The sequence below is a fragment of the Vanacampus margaritifer genome, chromosome 6, assembly GCF_051991255.1.
Source record: "Vanacampus margaritifer isolate UIUO_Vmar chromosome 6, RoL_Vmar_1.0, whole genome shotgun sequence".
In the NCBI taxonomy this organism is placed as follows: Eukaryota; Metazoa; Chordata; class Actinopteri; order Syngnathiformes; family Syngnathidae; genus Vanacampus; species Vanacampus margaritifer.
The window spans coordinates 12,828,024-12,844,599 of NC_135437.1; the positions used below are offsets into that span (position 1 = coordinate 12,828,024).

The window sequence follows — 16,576 nt, forward strand, 5'->3', positions numbered from 1 at the left end:
TCACACATGATGACATTTAACATTCTGTCTAATTAATGAATGTGTGACATTAGTCTTTCTGATGGCTTAGAAAAGTGAGTAAATTATGAGTAATTATTATTATTATTATAAGCATGAATTTGTGGCAGTCACCAGTCAGCTCCTTCCTTCACTCACCAGCATCACAAGCATCTGTCGTGCCAACCAGCCAGTCCAGAGTGACCACACTGTCCGCCATGCTAAAAATATCCTTAAAGAGACATCAGCAAAATCCTAATCTCCGCTTCTATTCTAGACTTGTTTCGGTCTCGACAGCCCTTCTCCCAAATCAGTGAGCTGTAAGCCAGTTATAATGAGGAGCCACAGTCCAATCATTGATGTTCATTCAGGACCAGGCTGCCAAGTGGAGAAGAGGTGTGACATCTGGCCTCTGAATGGGCCTTTTGAATACGAAATGAAAGTCAACAATGCGCAAAATTAAAAGGCACGGATACGTGACGGTTGCTGCATGGAGAGACTAAATGCGTTATATTAGTCATATTGTGTGTCGTGTTCAAATGCGAGACACACGTCGTACTGATGAATCATGAAATGCTTGCACTTGTTTCACAGAATAATTTCAGATTACATCTGTCCTTATTGATTAAAAAAGTGTAAATGACATCTACAGAGGTTCAGATATGTTCCCTTAGTGGCCATTATTTAGGCTTTATGATGATCAATTCTCCTGTGGTAGCAGGTTTATGCATTGATTAGCCTAGCATGCTGGTGTAATGGATGCACCTTGACATGTCCACCCACCGCTCTTAATATTATATACTAGCCTCGTGGATGGTTGCACAGCTAACGTTTTTTTTTTTGCAGTCAACGCTAATAACATAAAAGTCGGACTGGTAAAGCCGACTACTCGACTAGTCTGCTCAACCCCTATTTGGTACCCAAGTATCGAATGGGGTCCGCAAAAGTAAATGTGATCATACTTTGCAAAAAAAGATACATTTTGGAAACAGCTGCTGTATTGTCTTCAATTTATATTTAAATCAAAAATTATATATATTAACATTGTATTCAACTTTAAGGTAATTCAAAACATTTTTGTTAGATGTTATTTCGTTTTATTTATGCCCTCTATAGGTTAAGTTGGTGTTTACTCCACTGCATTCCCAGATCAATCAGATTGTTATTGCTTCTATTTCATTTCAGTTTAATTTAGGCTCTCCATAGATTTAAAGGAAAACAATTTACTCCACTAGTTTCTCAGATGAATCAGAATTGTATTTGTTTTAGTTCACTAGTACTACTACTACTTCAACTCATCATCATCATTATCATCGTTCTTCATCTTATTCTTCTGCAATTGGCTGGTGACCAGTCAAGGGTTTGTCAAGGCACAAAGATAGGATAGGTTCTCTAAGGAGAACAATTGCTGTAGAAAATAGTGATGTTTTTAATTTAATTTAAGCTCTCTCTAGGTTTAAATGCAGGTGACTTGGGAATTACTCCACTGCTACGTTCCCTATTTAAGTCTGATAGCACCTCTGATGTAGCATTATTAGACATCGTTAAATATTCAATATTTGACTGTATTTGATGTATTTTTGTTTTGGGGTTGTTGAATGTTGAGTTATGAGGTTGTGAGTATAGCATGATTTATGTGCACGTGCGTGTGTGTGCTTGTTGTCCAGCAGGCTCATGAATTCCAAGACGGAGGCCACAAGACTGTTGCAGCATCACTTTCAGGTATGCCTTTCATCAGCAACTTCTAATAGCACCCTGTCTGCTTGGCATATTAAGACTGAGAAACGGTACCATCTGTTTTGTGTGAGTACACGTGTGTGTATGTGTGTCATGTGTGTGTGTGTGCGCACGCTGAAGTCAACCTGCAGAGGGAGGAGATCCATTCTCTCATCAAATATTCACCAGTGAGGCTCCCAGCAGCCTGCTGCTTTGGCTCTGCTATGGCTGCTTGATGGATGCATTCACGCTTAGAAAAGGCCTGAAGAGGCCTTTTTCTATGTATATTTTACTTTCTAAATTCATACAGTTTGTCTTCAAGTGTACATGCTATCATTATGGCTGCTCTTCTCATTTGCATTACATGTTAAAGGGAGCATACAATGCTAAACACACACACACACACATTTATCAATTTAAAAGAATATGTGGTCAAATTTAACACATTTTGACAAGAAAGAAAGTGCTTAAAACTAGCGGACCAGCCAGGACACATGTTAGCACTAGCATTTCAACTTACGAAATCAAACCTTATGTTTTAATCTAAGGCGTCAGACTTAAAAGGTGAGACATATCTCTCTTTTAAGTGTGGCACAGTAGCGGCTTTATAACCACTTAATGAGCATTAGCGTGCTTCTGAAAAGATTTAGGTGGATAGTTCCGAAGATGCCATAAAGGACGGAGGGAAAAAAATCTCCTTAACGCGCTTAATCAAATCACTCGCATAAATCCTTGCATTTGTGAACATCTGCCTTTGCAATTTGTCAAACGTTTACTGCAACCAAGGAGCATTAAAATTGTTTTATTAGATGATAAACATCATTAGTGTGGTAACACAATCACTTTTATTTTCATATAAACAAACCAATCAGCAAATTACATTAGAACAACACTCTGAAAGATTTTCTCTTTTTGGTATCAAAAATGACTGCACTTTTTTGCTGTCTTTTTTTTGAAAGTTTGGCTGAAGGAGGTAGTCCCATCTCATGCTAACTAGCCACTGCTCTCCCCTCTACTGTAGGTCAACAGAGTACAGATCCTCTTACCATGACATCCAGGTTTGGAGCTTATTTGCTGTGACAAAACGAATACAGATTGCAGCCCGCAATGAGAAGAAAAAAATCGGGCGTAAACACTAAAATAATTGATTGTATTTTCACTCATGGAGGCAGCACTTCATCATAAAGCTGCCCAATTGCACTAGTCAGTTAGTGAACCAGATTTGTGCAGCTGGCGCATGCAGCGGACACATTGTTAAACATGCTCAATCATATCGACAACCTTTCCTAACATTGGCATACAGTATGTGCTAATGTGAAGCTAAGAATAATCTTAGCACTCCAAAAGACTGCAGCTCTGCTTATCTTTTTGACTTTAAAAATATTGTGCTTCTATACTTAATACCAGGTTCATGGGTGGAAAATGGAGATGATGTAATTTGGAAAAATATGAAATTCTAACACTGCGATTGGTTGGGTGTATCCCGCCTACTGCCCGAAGACAGCTGGGATAGGCTCCAGCACCCCCGCGACCCTTGTGAGGACAAGCGGTTAAGAAAATGGATGGATGGATGAAATTCTAACAATTTTGAAGCATCAGTTTTCCTTCTGATGATTGAACAGGCAAGACATTTTCAGATGAGTGCTTAACTGTATTTGCAGATCGGGTTTATCATTCAATACTGTAGACTTCATCCTGCTCACCATGGGCTCAAATCTATGACTAGAGATCTCAGTTTTGTTTCCTTATTCCGTAACTAACATTCAAGGTTCGAAACACAATACAAATACAATGACAAACATTTGCTAATTTCAAGGTGACATCGTCCTTAAAGAGGTTTGCTAATGTAAATCTATGCTATGAAGATGATGATTTAAAACAGCATATCATTTACGGAGATCAGGATTTCATCTTTTTCTCTTTTTTTCTGTTCAGGGCCAGCTGTTGAAGTTAAGAGTGATGTAATGCAATGATGCAGGGATAAAGAAGAAAAGACAGGATTAGTGAGGACTGGACAACCACACCCCCTCCTGACAGAGTCACAAATGTAGTGATTACATCCAGATTAATCGCACCGCTGCGTCACATTCAAACACACACAAACCCTCTTTGCCTCTTGAATTATATAAACACACGAGCATAATAACCTCCACATGTCCCAATCAGCCTAAAATAGATGAACATTTGGATGTAGTTAGCATCATTATAAAATCCAGCATTTGTTGGGATATTTCTGGTTTAGTTTTTACAAAATAAATAAATGAATAAATAAATAAATAAAGGTAGAGAGAGAAGTGGCAGTAAAACAGGCCAAAATCCAGATGTCAGGTGCTGAGGTGTGGCGAAAGACTAATTGCATCCTAGGTGTTGCTTAATGCGATCATATAGGAATAAATCATTAGCGAGATGTGAACATTTGTATAGTGGTAGTAGCTCTAATGTTGGAATTTGTAGAGAATTCCCAAGCACTGGAGCGAGCCCAAATAGTGAATGATCTAGATCAGTGATTCTCAACTGTTGTCACCCCAGAACTCGCTTCTTTCTATTGTTGTAAAGTTGTTTGTTAAAAATCTGAAATGTTGTACAGTATGTTACATTTTTAAACACAATTTCAAATGAGTTTGAATTACTAAACTTTATAAGACTTTATTGAGTCATATGTGATAATCTCCAGGTCACCTGCAACCCTAATGAAGATAAGATGTATATAAAATTGAAAGATGAATGTCCATTATTTCCCATTTGATTGATTTCAGTTTTTGGAGTTCCAAACACAGCAAACACAAAGATTTTCATCAAGTCACATGATTTCAATAATTTATTCAGATGAAATTAGCTCAATCCCTTCTAGGTCTTCCCTCCATTTTCACGAGTGTGCCTGTTCCACCTGCATCTGCTTCCTGACCCATTTGGAGTGTCGCTTGGTTGCATGCCAGATCACCGAGAGTGTTGCCAAAGGAGTGGCCCACGCACAATTGCAAAAAGTGAGGAGGCGAGTCGTGACTCATCTTTAGGTTAGAACTTCCTCTCTTTTTCATTTCACACTTTTTAAAGTGCTTTGCTCACATCAACACTCTCTCAAGGTGGCACACTTTCCAGGATTGCCTGCAGCTGTCTGCTGTTGATCTAACACATTCTTGGTTGGAACATTAAGTTGGGGTACACGGACAGGCACTCTCCTGGTTACAGTCTTATCTAACAGAGCCCAGGGTGTTGGTTTTAGTAATAACTTATCTAAATATTCTGCAATCGTCTTGGGGGCGCCAGTGGGGTTGGTCTTTGGCCCCCTGTTGTTTTCTCTTTACTTCCTCCCTTTGGGTAAGATTATTTCTGAAAATGACTTTAATGACTAATGTTATGCTGATGATATGCAGCTTTAGATGCCTCTGCAGCCAAATGGCCCCTCCTAAAATCCGGAATCTAAAAGCATGTGTATGCCACATTATTGTAAAAGTTGCATTTAAATGCTTCAAAAACAGACATGGTACTGCACACTACACCCACCTGTCTGAGGATCTATTTCTTAGTAGTGATGAATGCAGGATTTTTGCGTGCACTCATGTAAAACATTTAGGAGTTACTTTTGATCCAATTCTAACTTTTCAGTGGGAAATCACTAAGACAACACTTTTTCATCTGCGTAATATAGCTAAAGTTCCCCCTTTATCTTTTTCATTTATCTTTTCAAAATGCAGAGATTGTTCTGCATGCTCTTAGCTGTGCCATGATAATCGTCAGCTTGTTCAGAATTCAGCCGTGAGAATTCTGACTAGAATAGACAAGAATCCTGACTAAATAGGTACAGTCACATAACTCCTGTCTTAGCATCACTTCGCCATACACTAGAGCTGATTTTGATTCTTCTCGTGACCTTTAAATGGTCCAGCACCATCATATCTGTCTGAACTACTCACTCCATACATTCACCACATTCCCTTTGCTCTTCGAATTCACACCTTCTCATCATTCCTGTAGTACAGTAAATGTTAGATATTATTAACATTTTAATTCTTTATTTCATATATTAACCATGTTGAAATGTTTTATAGATGTGTAAAGTAGGTGAAATAGTGTTGAACTCAGTATAATTTGACCTTAACCTAAACCATACACTTTGATTAGTCTAAAATTCCTTCTCAGTGTGCGAAAACACATTCTGTTCGTGAGAACAGAATCTGCCTTGAACACACACACACACACACTGACTCTGTTGGCATCATCGCTCACGGCCACTCTAAATCTAGTTCAACTTGTTTGTGAGATATTGTTTTGAGAAAAGTACCTGGAGAGTATATTTTGTCTGGAGATCGGCACAGCTGCAAATCTGTTGTATAACGTGTTTTAAAAGGCGTTTCACTTTCCAAGCTCGATACTATAAGAAGCCCTCTTCCGCAAGGGAGGGGGCACAATGGGCACTCTGAAAATTCCACCTCCTACGTGATGTTCAGGGTTGTCCCAATGTCCGGAGATCTCTGTTTTAATAAATCATCTTTGCAAAGGTGTTTTTTCTTGCATTAAAAATCTGTCTTCATATTTTTGGAACACGCAAAAGAGGACGGATATATTTAACCTCTTCAAAATGGTAAAAAAATCCTCAGGTTGTATGGCTTTCTCCAACCGTGCCTTTTAATTATGGAATTGTTTCCCACTAGATGTTGATGAAGTTACCTCCATCCTGTCTTAAAACATAACCTTTTTACTCAGTATTTTGTCTGTGGCTGTTTTATTATTATCCTTTGTGCTTTATTTGTATTTTTAAGTGTTTAATTATTTTCCTCATACCTGATTTTATAGTTAAGTGTTTTAATTGTGTGTGATTTTTATTCTTAAGTGTATTGGGACCATGTTCCATGGTGATCTTGAACTGTTTGGTACGCGTGGTTCTGGGTCAAATTTTAAAACATTTGAATACAATAAAATGTTTTACATTCTTTCACTCTTAATGATTTCTTCTATAGTGACCCAAAATACACAAAATCATTATTGTTATTGTAATACTGAGACACCGGTTAGGAACAGTGTCAACTGTCATCATATGATGCAGGCCAGTGAAGAATCATTGGCTCCAGATCCAATTCAACGCCATACACAAGACTCAAAACAAACAGACACACAAATTGATGGATGCAAACTACACTTTAATGTATTGGATGTGAGCAGCTGTGCCACCGTGATAACACATGTTGACACACTGCTATATGTCTTTATCATTTCACATTCTCTTTGCGCCCATTTTGTGTGCTTGTGCACCGGCGTTCGTGTTTGCCAATGACAAATATGCTCTCTCCCAGTGAAGCAAGTGTCCGATGCAGAAGGACAAGCTTGCTGCTCGAGCGCTGATAGTGTTTCTGTGGAGCTTATCAAAGCCGCCATCGGCTGCTGGATTCAGTATTTAACCTTCACTTTTGGTCAGAAAAAAACAATCGCTGAATGAAAATAAAAGGAGCGGTTGATGTGTTTTAATTCAGCCATCTATGCAAATTTAAAGGCATCCCGTGATATTATGTGCATCGTTTGAGAACTATCTTATGCTTACCACATTGTATTAAATGTCTAGTGTAATCTTGCTAAAACCTGCTGGCCTTGGAAGCATTCTGCTAAAATAAAAGTTGTACAAAGCGCATTGACTCATTGGCTCAGAAAAATGATAACTGTAGCTTGTTAAAAATGATTTAACTGTCCTTCTAAGCAATGAGTATCTTGTCGAAAAAATTTGCTAATCGGACCTAAGAAAAGAGTCAGTGCACCACCAAACGCAGGTGAAACCGTAAAAATGTCTTATCCAAGACCAAGTCATGCGTTTTATTTTAATAATGAGCGTCCATCATGCAGTTTTGTTAACATTTCAACTCATTGTGCTGCACAGTTGAAGTAGATAAAATTCTGTGTGAGAAAAACACAAGTGAACATTTTGCATTGATTTCAGACAGCATAATTCGTGAACTCAGGCAATAATTGTCCAGATTTTTTTGGGAAGGTGATTTGTTTGTGAACCAAGGTTCTACTAAGAGGTTCCACCTTAATTGTTCCACTTTTTTTTTTGGTCATTTCAGGTCTGAAGCAACTCAAGTCGATGCTTGCAAGTCTTAGCGTTTTTCTGAATAATTTCCCCCCTTTTTTTCAGAATTTTCTTTTTATGACAAAAAAAATATTCAGTAAAACAAAAAAAAAAAATTCAGTAAAACAAAAAAAAAATATTCAGAAAATTAAAAATACACAAAAAAAGCTTCCCCCCCCCCAAATGAATGCAATACACTTACTACTTACTATTACACCGTAATATTCAAACACAATATTAATCAATTCTGTTTTTTGACTAGTGAACATAGAACATATTATTGAAAATACAAATTTTGCCTTGAATGCCTCTTTAAGTTTTAGTTTTTTTTTTAAATAACTATACAGTAATACTTTAATGTACATAATCAATACATAATTGCTTGATAGATTGGTTTTAGTGTGTTTACTAAATTGAAATCAAAGAATTTCAAAGTGGCCCTTGCACACTTTGATTCTTCTGTCTACATGTGGCTCCCTTGTAAGAGGGACCCGAGCTGCACCCTGTTGGACTTGACATAGAGAATGAGAGCGAGCGCTTTGATGAGGAAACGTGTTGAGCTGCTTCAGAGCTTGTTGCTATGGCAGCCATATGGAATCTATCAGCAGCATGAATTCCATCCTCAGATGCCTTTAGCACCCCGCTGGCTCAGGTGGACTACGGCGGAATTTGAATGAGTGTGAAAAGCCCCCCCGTGCGTGTGTTTTTGTGTGTGCGATAACACATTTAGTCGGTAGCACGTCCTTCCCCAGTTATCACGCTGGACCATTAAAAAGGAAAATGAGCTCTGGTGAACGCATTGACCTGCAGTCACGTAATAAAATAGATCTGTGCACTATTTTGCATATGTTATGCTCTAAGGAAGGCAATCATAAACTGTGGTGCAGTATATTTTTTTTCTCCCCCAAATGAGATTCTTCTCACAAAATAAAACATATTACATATATTTCCTGAATAAAATGGCACTTTCTATGAGCAATTTCTTTGAGTGTGCGTACAGGGTAGGGAGGTGCCACTGAGGTGACTTAAAAAATATGACTTCTCTAAGGTTTGAATTTAATTTGACATATTGAAACTATGATGACTATATATTGAAACATATTGAAATTGAAGGGCAGCACGGTGGATGACTGGTTAGCACGTCCGCCTCCCAGTGCAGAGGACGTGAGATCGAGTCCGGGCTTCGGCCTTCCTGGGTGGAGTTTGCATGTTCTCCCCGTGCTTGCGTGGGTTTTCACCGGGTACTCCGGTTTCCTCCCACATTCCAAAAACATGCATGGCAGGTTAATTGAACACTCCAAATTGTCCCTAGGTGTGAATGTGAGTGTGGTTGTTCGTCTCTGTGTGCCCTGCGATTGGCTGGCAACCAGTTCAGGGTGTACCCCGCCTACTGCCCGAAGCCAGCTGGCATAGGCTCCAGCACCCCCGCGACCCTTGTGAGGAAAAAGCGGCCAAGAAAATGGATGGATGGATGGATATTGAAACCTCCACAACAGTGAATGAGTTAAAGAGGAGTGAAATAATTAGAGAAACTTGTGTTCAATTTCTACATGTTAAATCCCTTAAATAGCCATTTAACTTAACATAATTTGTTTTGTTTTTTTGTTTGCATCATTTCACACATTAGAAAATCCAGTGATGAGATCAGTACAGCAAGGATTGCTCTACAATGTGTAATATTGTTGACCTCATGTGTTGCAGTCATGACATCCCATGACCGCGTACAGTGCGTGTACATCGATCTCCTGTTTGTCTGCAAGCAGATACCAAACAGACGGGACACACGATGCCGCGACGAAGGCGGGTGTGATATCATATACTATGTTATGAATTATGCTTGGACAGGAACGTTTTCTAATGTTTCTAGATGCGCGGTTCTAAGATCTCCCGAGACTCAAGGAGGCAGAGAATAACAACATTAGTAAAGGTAATTTCAATTGATACAAACTATCAAACTATTAAACTTTAAACTGTTCAGATCATTATAAGTATAGTACAGTATTCTATGCCTTTCCATAGCTTTCAAATTCCTCATCATTTCATATTATTCAGTATTCTAGATACTGCCATATTGTTCAATATCATACCCCATCATTTTACTTCTTCTTCTTCTTTTCCTTTCGGCTTTTCCCTTCAGGGGTCGCCACAGCGAATCAGTTGCCTCCATTTAACCCTGTCCTCTGCATCCTCTGCTCTCACACCAAATATCTTTAACTACATCCATAAACTTCCTCTTTGGTCTTCCTTCCTTCCTTACTTAAACTCCTCCACCTTCTTGGTTTCTTCTCCCTGTAACCTCACTCTTCCACTTGGGTCCCTCCCATTCACACACACATACTCCGTCTTGCTACGACTAACCTTCATTCCCCTCCTTTCCAGGGCAAACCTCCACACCTCTAGCTTTTCTCCTCCACCTGTTCACTGCTCTCACTACAAATCACAAAGTCACCCTCAAACATCATAGTCCATGGAAATTCCTGTCTAACCTCGTCTGTCATTCTGTCCATTACCATAGCAAACACAAAGGGGCTCAGAGCTGATCCCTGATGTAGTCCCACCTCCATTTTGAACTCCTCCGTCACAACTTCAGCACACCTCCCCACTGTCTTACAGTCCTCATACATGTCCTGCACCACTTGAACATACTTCTCTGCCACTCCAGACTTCCTCATACAAAACCATAGTTCATCTCTGGGCACCCTGTCGTAAGCTTTCTCCTGATCTACAAAGACACAATGCAGCTCTTTCTGCTTCTGATCTCCTCTGTACTTCTATATCAACATCCTCAAAGCAAATTCTCCATCATTCAACATGCCTCCATATTTCATCATTCAGCATTCATACGCAATTGCATTCACTAGTTCAGTAATATGACATGAAATTTATTCAGCTTCTTCAAGTGCTTAATTTGTCTTTTATTTTGATTGATTAAAATACAAAAAAAAGCTTCTGATACTTATAGTGGTTTTGTTTCATTCTGCTGTACATTATCATTGAAACAGTCATAACAAACACACAAATAACAACAGCATTACACTTTTCCAGTTTATGTATGTCTAAAAACTACATAAGCCAGAAATTGAATAAGTTATCATCATACATCAGCGTAATAATATTAATAATAACAATATTAGATGGGCATTACTTATAACACATCGTGCTCTAGGATTTTTTTTAAAGACCGTTGCAAAAGTATATGTTTCTCTGATTTTGATATTAATATGTACAGTAGATAGTAAATGTCTACACACCCATGTTCAAATGCCATGTTTTTGTCATAAGAATATGATCAACCCCTAATAAAGTTTACCACTGGGCTGGGGTGTGTTGACTTTTTTATATCCACTATATATGTTTGAGAAAGAATGAAGTTTTTGTTATATTCTATAAAATGCTGACAAGTGTCAAATAAAATTCCAAATACAAATATTGTCACTTGGAGCATTCACCGGTATTTGCCAACAATGGAAAATGAACAAAACAGCAAAAAGATCCAGTGTTATTTTGGGCCCTAAATCTTTTCCGCAGCTGATTTTTTTTCCTGTCATGACAGATACAGTGAGATACACATGCAGTGCGTTCATAGCACTAGTACAGTTGTAAAGAGACGTTAGAGTGCATTGGGATTGACGCCGGGGGCTGGCTAGTAAGGGGTCAGACCATGGAGATCTTGTATTTACAGTGTGTCTTGTCTCCGCGGATCAATGTCCTTGTCACCTAATTGCTCGCCGCCCCCTTGCCTATGAGAAGGGAAGCCCTCGTTTTTCGCATGACTGACCGACAGCCCGTCGGTGACAGATCATCGCTTGACAGCACAAAAACGGCAAGCTCTGCATTTTTTTCCCAAAGTCAGTCTGAAAACCGAGTCATCAAACTAAATGTCAAAATGTAACAGCTAGCAATGGAATTTAGTAGGAATAGCACGAAAAGTGAAGCACTAGAACTGGACCTGTCACATGCAGCAAACGTGATGGAATTTCGCAATCAAAATTATCTTAACAATTGGCAACACAGTTAATCATGTGGTTATCATGTCCGCCACATATAGTCAAAATGTTCTGGGTTTGATTCTATTACTATTATGTATTATATACAGTGTGAATTTTTTTGTACATAATCCTGCTAAATTCTCTAATGAAGGGATGTGCGTGTGTGTGAGAGTGTACGTGTGCTCTCAGGTATCAAGAGTGTGCCTGGGTGCTCGATGACTACCCTCAGCCATCCTGGCTTTACCTTTCTTGTCGCCACTTGACGGGATAAATTTCTTTTTGCTCTTTTTGCGTTTTTTATCTGGGCACCACACCTTCTCACAGTACTCCTCCACTCGCTGGGCATCCCTATAGTCAATCAGCTGGAGGAACTCCTTGTACCACTGCCTGGAGTGGGGTCCCGGCAGGGAGGCGGGCACAACAGTCCTGGGCCTGAAACTGGGGCCCGCCACGGGGTTGACGTGGGACTGGCAGGGGACTCCGCTTTTGTCTCCCGGCCCGTTGTTAGGCCTCATGGCGGATGCCAATGTTTCACCGGTTAGCACGTGCAGTGTGATGCGAAGTAGCGTGTGCACGTAGCCGTGTTCCACCGTCTGGCACACGTACACGCCGGCGTCGGAGCTCGTGACGCTCAGAAGAAGGAGCCCGTGCGAGGTCCAGATCACACGCTCATCCTCATGAACCTAGGGGTTATAAATAAACAGAGGTTTGTTCTCAAATATAAGCCATCCATCCTTTTTCAGAGTCCAAATACTTAGTTACCATACTGCAGTAGATTTTTTCGCTGCAATGGAGTATTTATTTTTCTGATGACTTTTTACTTTTGCTCACTACATTTTAAAATAGATTCAGTGTTGCCTTGAGATATGAGTTTAATTATTTCCATGACCATGCTTGTAACTCAAAAACACTTTTACTTTTTCTCTAATTCAGTTACTGAAAATGCCATTAATCTGTTCCAGCCCCCCCTACCCAATTTTTTTTTTTTTTGCAATGTATAAGGAAAAAGAGCACGCTATTATAGCCTATATTGTACAAATATTTGACAGTAATGACATACTGTGAACCCTATTCATCGCGGGTTCTGTGTTCGCAGTCCCACTATGTGGTGGATTTTATTTGTGTACAATTTATAACAATTTTGTTCTGCCTCCACCTTATTTTGATGTAATTCTACATCAGTTACTAGACTGCAGAACTCTATTGTTTTTGACACTGTGTACATTAAAAAAAAAGAGTGAAAGCAGGAAGTATTTCAAGACCAGCCTAGTTTTTGCTGAAGATTACTGAATGTTTAATCCTCTTTAATCTTGTTTTTTAGGCATAGAGAAAGTGACGGCTGTAGGTTCATTTTTAATTATTGATATATATTGTGAGATACGTTTGGGATTTGTTTGATGTAAACACAGAGGATTTGGTACACTGTTTATATAGTATTTTGGGTTTTTAAGTTAAGTTAAAAATGGCACAAAATGCACCTGTCATTTTGTCACTTAAAGCTGAAAGCTTAATAAGATCACATGTTAAACAATGTTTGCAAGCTTTTAGGTGTACAATTACGCAAACACTTTCAGCACTTCAATCTCCGCCATTCAAATGACGGCTATTTTGGTAGCCACGCTTTTTTTAAAAAAAACGTAATTTTCATGCGTGCGCAAACATAATGCGCACTCCGCTTATTCTTGTTGTAAAGTGAATTGAATTGATTTCACACATGGATTTTCCCTAGAGATCCTCGGACCCCAGCTTGAGAACCATCGGTTTTCACCATGATGTTTCTGAGAAGTGATTTTCACCCCTTACATAACCGTACGAGACTCAATTATTATGGTATACAGCACAATACAGTCTAATGATTTCTAGTGGTTCACTGATGCAGAAAACCTAATTTTCTTGAGTCGGGTGTGTTCCGTCATACTGACATATAATAGGACATTCAGAATCACATTTAAAACAACATAGTTTATCTTGAGATGCAGCGTTTTACTTGCTGTTCAATTCCCATCACCTCAATTAGAAAATACTATTCGACACTCAGCATGGCTCAGTAGGTCTGTTGTGCTGTTGAGAATACAAAGGATTTTAAATTTGTTTTCTATTCGATCCTGATGTATTATTTTGTGTAACTTGTCTGTAGTAGAAAATCATACAAAAACACTGTCTTGAAAATAAGATGAACTTGCATGAAAAAATGTGACTACAAAGTGGTAAAATGCAGAATTAATAGTAATATACTGTAGCAGTGGTTCTTGTCATTTTCATACCAAGTAACACCTAGAAAAATAGTACAGTAGCATAGTCAGTGTTGATCAAAAACGAGGCAGTGGCTTTATTCCTAAAATGTACAATTAATCTTATTGTAAGCCACAGTAACATTATGCACAGTTAGAAAATTAACATTTCACTTATAGGAAAATGAAAAGAAACAGTACTTAGGTAATGATTCCACAAAAATGTATTTAAACATAAGTTCAATAAAAATTGTACCAAAATAAAAACTAAATATTGTTAAAGATATCATATTGTAGATAAAAGGTAAATACAACTAAACTTAACTGGATTAATAAAACATTTAACACAGAATATTTAACGCAATATAGCTGGAACTGGTTTTGTGTCACTGACCTCTTGTTTAGTGTCTCCATTTTGTAGGAACCAGAGCACCTTGGCATGAAGTGATCGAGGGATGCAGCTGAGCAACGTGCTGTTGCCCTCCACACCAAACACCGTCTTCTCCTCAGATTTGTGCCATTGCTCATCTGGATGGACAAGCAGGATAAAACCCGCGCTTTTTTTGACCATTGTTCATATTTATACAGCATTTCTTTGAAACACAACACAGCTAGAACCTGCTCTTTTCACGCTTTTACCGTCAATTTGCAGGCCGTTGCACAGCTGGACGGCGTTGCCATGGCGAATATCCTGTCGCCTGAATCGTCTGCTGAGATGGAGGGGAGCAAAAAAAAAAATGCAGGGAGGGGGATTTTTGAACGTGTGATAGAAGCATTGCAGGAAAACAAAACAAGCTAGTGGTGGGAAGTAACAAAGTACAAATGCTTTGTTGTTGCGGTTAAGTATATTTTTCATGTGACTGTACTTGAGTATTTTTTTTTAAACTTTTACTCCCTATATTTAAAAAAATGTCTGTACTATCGAATTACTGCTTAGTTTGTCTAAGTAGAAGTTTAATTTCTTTTAATGTTACCAAGTTATGGAAAAAGGTGTTGTTGTCTATTATTGAGATTGAAAATCTATTTTTACTTTTATTTCGTACTTAAGTACATTTCAGAGTCTGTACTTTATAATTTTGTTCAAGTAAATGATTTTTTTTTTTTTTACATAGCTTTCTGTATTTCTATTCAAATGTGCGAGTACTTTTCCACCTCTGCCCTGTGCTTACCTTTTTGTGTAGACTCCAGCTGGGTAGTAGCTGGAGCAGGTGAAGCCATCCCAAGCGCAGTAGGGGTCTCGAGCCAGACAACAGTCGGCACATTCGGAGCCATAGAGAGCGCACTGGTGCAGTTTGACCTGGGCCACGCCTACGTCCGAGCCCACATACAACTGTTGCTGTGAGCCCCCAAAAAACACAGACAAGATGTTTAATGTGCCAACAATTCTAATCCCAGTATTGATGACAGAACACAGCCATGCAAAGTGATGCAATGTTATCATCTTGTGGTTAAGAAGCAGAATTGCAGGAATGAGGATTTTGAATAAAGCCGGTATGAACAGGGAGCATATTGAGTGTATTATAACTGCACAAAGTGCACAACCAGTAGATAGTCAGTCTTACCCGTTTAGGTGATATAATAATCTCTTTTATTGGAGCTGGAACCTGGGAGTTAAAAAGAAAGATCTGTGTCAACATGTTGCTAGCATGGGGACATGCATAAAATGGAAAGATATATGTACATTGGCTTTTGGTAGTGTAGTTGTACATGTAGTTCATTTCTGTTCAGGGACTGTAGATGTGAATAGTTCTTATCTTGTAATTTAATTTAATTGTCTAAAATTGTGAAAACAAAAATAAAACAAAGCAAAAATGATTTAATCTTGTATAAAATTTGAAGAAAAAAATTCATGCCAATTTTAATCCGGATTTTTATCCAGATATAAATTTGAAAGCATTTTTTTTTTTTAACCCTGCATTGGTTGATTGAAACTAAGTTTGCTTGGTGTATACTGGGTTAACCAAAAAAAGTTTAGCCTGGATTGGGTCCACATTATAAATTTGGCAGCAATTTATAATTCCCGTAGGTGAAAACAACACACAAGAAAATAGATGACTTCTATCGCTGCCAAGTATAATTCGATTTGAACAAATTCATTCTTGTTCAGTCACCATCTATATATAAATGCATGTGAATTGTTGGTGTATTGGTTTTGATTGAATTAAAACAGGAAAAACAAAAGACATTTATGGATGTAATGTACATTTAAATTTTTAATATATAAAGTAATGTTAAATGTATTCCGAATCTGATCCAGATGTGCATTTGGAACCAATTTCCATTTAACACCAGCACTCCCACCCCCACTTTTTATTTTTATTTTATGCATATACCTTGATTTGGACAAAATTCGTTTGTGTGTATAAAACATGTTTAATCTGGATCCGGACCAGATTACAACAAACTACATTGCTCTCACATTCACACCTCAAACACTTGCAGTTCCTCCAGCAACACCTCTTCCATTGTGTCGGCGTCTTTGTTGTAGATTGTGATAACTTTGAGCACCAGCGAATCATCTGAAGGGAAGAGGCAGCAATGATGGATTGGTTAGATAATTTATATATACTTCATTCAGTATATTA

The 16,576-nt window shown here is 38.5% G+C and overlaps 1 protein-coding gene across 2 annotated transcripts in view; it reads right to left on the reverse strand.

Annotated features, from left to right (window-relative positions):
* Positions 1-10,658: 10,658 nt before the first annotated feature.
* sema3e (sema domain, immunoglobulin domain (Ig), short basic domain, secreted, (semaphorin) 3E) overlaps positions 10,659-16,576 on the reverse strand; it is a 29,346-nt gene continuing 23,428 nt past the window's right edge. Inside the window, exons 12-17 of one of the 2 annotated variants that reach the window (XM_077568923.1) lie at positions 16,419-16,510; positions 15,554-15,595; positions 15,161-15,327; positions 14,631-14,698; positions 14,386-14,519; positions 10,659-12,443 (exon numbers count right to left, since the gene is read on the reverse strand). In XM_077568923.1, coding sequence (XP_077425049.1) covers positions 11,946-12,443; positions 14,386-14,519; positions 14,631-14,698; positions 15,161-15,327; positions 15,554-15,595; positions 16,419-16,510 — 1,001 coding nt within the window. In that variant the 3' untranslated portion in view covers positions 10,659-11,945. Of the gene's footprint in view, positions 12,444-14,385; positions 14,520-14,630; positions 14,702-15,160; positions 15,328-15,553; positions 15,596-16,418; positions 16,511-16,576 lie in introns of both variants that reach the window. The other variant, XM_077568922.1, reaches the window with a different exon arrangement.